We start from the raw sequence: 6,922 nt of genomic DNA, 5'->3' as shown, positions 1-6,922 counted from the left end.
TCTCGAGATTCGGAGGGCGGTGCCTCTTCGATTTTGGAGCAAGCAATCTTGTTGGGGGTGTTTTCTCGAATGTGAGTAAAGGTTGGGCATGTTTGCTAGTCTACCTTGCCACGAAGCACAGAGGTTGACACACAGGGACTTTCAAATTATCCAGCAGTGGTACTGTTCCTTTACCCTCTCTTCGATTTTTGAGAAAGTAATCATGTTGGGAGTCTGGCTCTCGAGATTTGGAGGGCGATGCCTCTTCGATTTTGGGGCAAGCAATCTTGTTGGGAGTGTTTTCTCGAATGTGAGTAAAGGTTGGGCATGTTTGCTAGTCTACCTTGCCATGAAGCACAGAGGTTGACACACCGGGACTTTCCAATTATCCAGCAGTGGTACTGTTCCTTTACCCTTGTGGGTAATAATATGGTAGCTAGGCCTTCAAAATTTATGTGTCTAAACTTTGTTAGTGTTGTTTCTTTGCTATTCTTTTACCCTACTTGGTCAGAGCGATGTAGTGAGAGTTGCAAGCTTCACGTGTCTCGACTTTGTCAGAGAACTTTGGCAAAGTTATATGTGGTACCCATGAGCTACTGTTGCGTGTGGGAAGTGGGTGATTGAACAGTACGATTCATGTGCTTTCTACTTCGCCAGAAATCTTCGACAGAATGCCCATAATTTCCGCAAAGCTGAGTGTGCGTGTGACAGGTGCTGACAAGGCTGGAAAAGTAGTCTCAACTTTGTCAGAGAACTTTGGCAAAGTTATATGTGGTACCCATGAGCTACTGTTGCGTGTGGGAAGTGGGTGATTGAACAGTACGATTCATGTGCTTTCTACTTCGCCAGAAATCTTCGACAGAATGCCCATAATTTCCGCAAAGCTGAGTGTGCGTGTGACAGGTGCTGACAAGGCTGGAAAAGTAGGTACCTCTTCGATTTCTGAGATCGGCCCTCGTGGTCTCTGAGCAGCCCAGCTTTTGAGAAAGCAAACCTCTTCGATTTCTGAGATCGGCCCTCGTGGTCTCTGAGCAGCCCAGCTTTTGAGAAAGCAAACCTCTTCGATTTCTGAGATCGGCCTTCGTGGTCTTTGAGCAGCCCAGCTTTTGAGAAAGCAAACGCCTCTTCGATTTCTGAGATCGACCCTCGTGGTCTCTGAGCAGCCCAGCTTTTGAGAAAGCAAACGCCTCTTCGATTTCTGAAGCTTCGTCGAGTGCAGATTTTTATAGAGGCTGACATTAAGTTCCAAGGCACACTTGAATATCCACCAGTAGAAGCTCCATTCTTGCACTTCTAAGATCTTGATTTGTCCAACCTCTTCTCTCTTCTACACCTTTGAAAATGTCTGGCCCCTCCGACCGTCGTTTTGACTTGAACCTTGTTGAAGAGGCAGCCCCGCCTTCTCCAGACAACATATGGCGCCCATTCTTCGTCTCCCCTACTGGTCCTCTTACCGTTGGGGATTCCGTGATGAAGAATGATATGACCGCTGCGGTAGTGGCCAGGAACCTTCTCACTCCCAAAGATAACAGACTACTTTCCAAACGGTCTGATGAGTTAGCTGTTAAGGATTCTCTAGCTTTTAGTGTTCAGTGTGCAGGTTCTGTGTCTAATATGGCCCAACGCCTATTTGCTCGAACCCGCCAAGTTGAATCATTGGCGGCTGAAGTGATGAGTCTCAAACAGGAGATTAGAGGGCTCAAGCATGAGAATAAACAGTTGCACCGGCTCGCACATGACTATGCTACAAACATGAAGAGGAAGCTTGACCAGATGAAGGAATCTGATGGTCAGGTTTTACTTGATCATCAGAGATTTGTGGGTTTGTTCCAAAGGCATTTATTGCCTTCGTCTTCTGGGGCTGTACCGCGTAATGAAGCTCCAAATGATCAACCTCTGATGCCTCCTCCTTCTAGGGTTCTGTCCAGTACTGAGGCTCCGAATGATCCCCCTCCGGTGCCTTCTCTTTCTGGGGCTCTACCGACTGCCGAGACTTCTCCTAAGCAACCTTTGTGAAGGCTCCCTCTTGTTTATTTATTTTGACTCAAGTATATGTACATATTTGTAATTTATCGAGGATATCAATAAATAAGCTTTCCTTCATTTCAACGTATTGTGTTAAATCACCAAAGCCTTCTTCGCTAAGTTCTTTGAATTTTCTTTTGTTGAAGCTTGTATGTTGGAGCTTTGTGAGTGGAGCATGTAGGTTGAGGTAGTGTTCCCTTAATTTCCCGAGCGATGACAACTTCTCGGTTGGAGACTTGGAAAATCCAAGTCACTAAGTGGGATCGGCTATATGAATCTTAGAACGCCATTGTGTTCTGTCCTGTGTCATGTCCTCCGTTAGATCCAAGTACTCTAAGTCTTTTCTTAGGGTCTCTCTCAAAGTTTTCCTGGGTCTTCCTCTACCCCTTCGGCCCTGAACCTCTGTCCCATAGTCGCATCTTCTAATCGGAGCATCAGTAGGCCTTCTTTGCACATGTCCAAACCACCGTAACCGATTTTCTCTCATATTTCCTTCAATTTCGGCTACTCCTACTTTACCCCGGATATCCTCATTCCTAATCTTATCCTTTCTCGTGTGCCCACACATCCAACGAAGCATCCTCATCTCCGCTACACCCATTTTGTGTACGTGTTGATGCTTCACCGCCCAACATTCTGTGCCATACAGCATCGCCGGCCTTATTGCCGTCCTATAAAATTTTCCCTTAAGCTTCAGTGGCATACGGCGGTCACAAAACACGCCGGATGCACTCTTCCACTTCATCCATCCAGCTTGTATTCTATGGTTGAGATCTCCATCTAATTCTCCGTTCTTTTGCAAGATAGATCCTAGGTAACGAAAACGGTCGCTCTTTGGTATTTCTTGATCTCCGATCCTCACCCCTAACTCGTTTTGGCCTCCATTTGCACTGAACTTGCACTCCATATATTCTGTCTTTGATCGGCTTAGGCGAAGACCTTTAGATTCCAACACTTCTCTCCAAAGGTTAAGCTTTGCATTTACCCCTTCTTGAGTTTCATCTATCAACACTATATCGTCTGCGAAAAGCATACACCAAGGAATATCATCTTGAATATGTCCTGTTAACTCATCCATTACCAACGCAAAAAGGTAAGGACTTAAGGATGAGCCTTGATGTAATCCTACAGTTATGGGAAAGCTTTCGGTTTGTCCTTCATGAGTTCTTACGGCAGTCTTTGCTCCTTCATACATATCCTGTATAACTTGGATATATGCTACTCGTACTCCTTTCTTCTCTAAAATCCTCCAAAGAATGTCTCTTGGGACCCTATCATACGCTTTTTCCAAATCTATAAAGACCATGTGTAAAGTTTAGGATCTTCATAAAATGGAAACAAAATACACCCTTTCAATAATCATATTATCTGAACTTCAATAGCATACGATGCTGATATCCGTAAACTGTTACTAAACAATTTCAGATACGACACCAATCAATCCAAACACAACATCAGTGTATCTAACATAATCATGATTATCATTATACAAGAAATCCTAGTTACGATTATCCTTCATCCATACTTTATAAGTAGATTGGGTTCTTGGTTTTATGCAGAGACCATCAATCAAACCATTATATCCTGGCAAGTTATATCAAGCATGACACAAGCCACTTGTGCAGGTTCCTGTTTCACCTTGTCATCAGTTTCATGTCGGTTTCACGAGAGGGCAGTTAAGGGCCAAGAGTTTCAATAATAAAATGAGTTGTAAACTGATAACAGATCAAAATCATTCAAACTTGCACTTTACCTCTATAGTTAACCTCATGCAGAAAAACCTAACTAAAACGACTCTGGTAATATCATTGCAAAATGAGGAATGCACACAATGAATGCTGAGTGCAATACAACAAGGCTTCGTGGCCAAATACTTGTTTGACGAATTGGGTTTCTTGAATCAATTTGGTATGCGATTGTGAGACAAGCATGACATACAAAACACAACGAGCAATGCACACAAGGAATCTGAAGAAGTATTCACCCTTCAAAAGTTTAATATCAGTTTTATTAGGAACTCTTCAATTTATTTTGGCAATTAAAGGCCAACAGTTTCAATAATAAAAAGGAAATAGTTGGAAAGTATTTTTACCTGATAATAGCTGAAAGTCATTCAAAGTTTCAGTATCTCAAAAAGTTATCCTCCTGCAGCAAAACCTAATCAAAGAGACTCTGGGAAAATTGCCACAACCACAAACAACACTGAAACCCAAGCTAGACAGATGTCGAAATGAGGAGATAAGTTTTCAGAGCAATGAGGATAGTTTATGAGTTTTATCCTTCCACAATGAATGTCAAGGTAAAATTTGCAATGCCCTAGTGATGCAGTCATAGCTAACTAGTTTGATATCTATTCTTATGTTTTGCTATAACACTATTGTTTGAAATCTTCAATAGTTGAAAAATAATAAGTTAATAAGCACATAAGGGGGAAATTGTTAATAGAGCGGAGGGTCAACAAAATGACACTTCTACTTATATGATGGTTCTGTGATTATACGAATTACAATACGTTGCTAGGTCTATACAAATAATAGAGCCACAGACTAAACGATTTAGATCATTTTGTGGGGTTATGGGGTTTAGCGTTTAGCAAAAACCTTACATTTTTCTTCCCCCCCCCCCCCCCAAAAAAAAAAACCTTACATTTTCACCAGTAGTCATTACATGAGCAGTGCCCATCTCTGAAATGATGAAATCGATATCGATCTCTCAGCAATATCACCCTACCATAAAGCTTCGATATGAGCTTAGCAACTGTGTGGCAGTCTCCACAAACACAAAGATTCTTCACAACCTGAATTGGTTGAGAAGGACTCAAGCTAATAAGCCCAAAGGCGATCGCTAACTTCTCACTGTGAAGGATTAGGGCATGATCCTTCATGTCTTCTTCCTCCCAAAAATGTAGTAGATGTGACTTGTTTGGCACATACCCCACCAACTTCAATCTCCCTGCTATCTCATCCAACTTTGAATAGATTTCTTTGCACAGAGGGTGAAAGTTATCACCAACAAGAAATTCATGAACACTACCATTGGCTTCAATTGAGCTACAGCCTCGTTCTTTCTTTATTCCCAAATCTCGCACAAGCTTCCTTAACCCGGACACTTCTTCCCATTTCCCTGTTTTAGCATATATATTTGATAAGAGAACATAGTGTCCATGGTTTCTGGGATCCAGCTCAAGCATATGGCTACAAGCCTTTTCAGCAAGCTCAAAACTGCCATGAAGTCCACAGGCCGCAAGAAGAGCACCCCATACAGAAGCAGTAGGAGGTGTTTTCATTTTCTCTATCAGTTCTACGGCTTCCTCCAGATTGCCTGAACGACCAAGAATATTGACCATGCAGGCATAGTGCTTTACTCCAGGCACAACGCTGTAAACTGGCTCCATTTGATAGAAAAACATTTTACCCTTGTCCACCAAACCTGCGTGGCTACAAGCGCATAAGAGGTTGGTAAATGTCACAGCATTTGGGTTCACCTTAGCTTCTAGCATTTTTGAGAAAATATCCAGTGCATCCCTCCCTCGCCCATGCATCGCAAAACCAGAAATCATGGCACTCCAAACGAACACATCTCTCCTCTCAACCGAATTAAATACCTCAAGTGCCTTATCCAGATCCCCACACTTTGCATACATGTCAATAAGTGATGTTGTGAGGTGACTATTCATCTTAATTCCCTGCTTCTTCATGTAAACATGTATCTGCCCACCAAGTTCAATCGCTCCCAGTTGAGAACAGGCTGCTAGAGTACTAACTAGAGTGACTCCATCAGGTTTCGGACTCTTGCTTTTCTGCAACTCATTGAAAACAGCCAAAGCCTCCTTCGGCTTACCACTTTGTTCATAAGAAGAGATGAGTACATTCCATGCAGCAATATCTTGACTAGGCATCGCATCAAAAATCCGCCAAGCCTTATCATAATTCCTCGACTGAGCATACCCATCAAGCATAGTAGTCCATGAGACAATATCCTTCTCTGGCATCCTATCAAACAATATTTTCGCCTCTTCAACGCTCCCGCATTTCACATACATATCAAGCACAGCATTATTCAAAGTCAAATTCTCAGTAATTCTGTTCCTTGCAATATACAGACAAACCCACCTCCCAAACTCCAAATCCACCTTCTGCCCACAAGCCGACAACACGCCAACCATTGTCACATCATTGGGTTCCACATTCTCCGCCTCCATTTCCTTAAACAACTCCAACGCCTCCTCAGGACAATTCCCCTGCGCAAAAACCGTGATGATAGAATTCCAAGACACAACATCTTTCTTAGGAGTCTTCCCAAAAACCCTACGCGCCAAACCCAAATCCCCGCACGTTCCATAAAAATGCACAAGCGAATTAAGAATGTAAATATCCGAACCAAGTGAAGACTTTATCGCCATTCCATGAATAGCTCCTCCAGTATGCAAAGCTCGTAGCTCCGAAGCCGCCTTAATCACAAAAGGGTAAGTATACTTATTAGGACACTCCGAACACCCATAAAGCATGTCCAGAAATACGAGGATGCTCTCAACTGGGTCTGCGCTCGACGCGTAAGCCCGAATGAGGGTGTTCCAAGTGTAGAGATTTGGCTGGGGAATTTGATCGAACATTTGGCGAGCATAGTCGATGCTCGAGAACGAGGAGAGAGCGCAGGCGCTGATGAGCTTGCTGGTCGAGTAGGGGTCGAAGAATAGGCCTGTACGGAGCATCTGGGCATGGACTTGCTTCAGCTGACCTATGTTGGTGCATTGCTCAATTTGTGGTATAACTGCTGTGTGGCTTGAGGAGCGAAGGTCGTTATTGACCGTTGTGGGGGATGAAGGGTTTGGGTGACGTGGCAGAGAGATGAGTGGGGTGCTCAGAGTTGCCATCTCTTTAATGGTCACACTTGCATAAGCACATTTGCTTGAGAGTTT

General features: G+C 43.3%; 1 protein-coding gene across 1 annotated transcript; it reads right to left on the bottom strand.

The window, feature by feature from the left end:
* Window positions 1-4,458: 4,458 nt before the first annotated feature.
* Window positions 4,459-6,922, bottom strand: LOC126591830 (pentatricopeptide repeat-containing protein At2g29760, chloroplastic-like). Its single transcript, XM_050257543.1, has one exon. It carries the CDS (start codon window positions 6,875-6,877, stop codon window positions 4,655-4,657), a length of 2,223 nt encoding a protein of 740 aa, XP_050113500.1. The 5' UTR covers window positions 6,878-6,922; the 3' UTR covers window positions 4,459-4,654.

The sequence above is a fragment of the Malus sylvestris genome, chromosome 12, assembly GCF_916048215.2.
Source record: "Malus sylvestris chromosome 12, drMalSylv7.2, whole genome shotgun sequence".
NCBI lineage: Eukaryota > Viridiplantae > Streptophyta > Magnoliopsida > Rosales > Rosaceae > Malus > Malus sylvestris.
Note: the sequence above shows the minus strand (reverse complement) of the source record. Positions and strands in the feature narration are given on the sequence as shown.

What these genes read in the sequence shown, in the direction of transcription:
- LOC126591830 (XM_050257543.1), bottom strand. Translation starts at nt 6,877, where the DNA reads ATGGCAACTCTGAGCACCCCACTCATCTCTCTGCCACGTCACCCAAAC.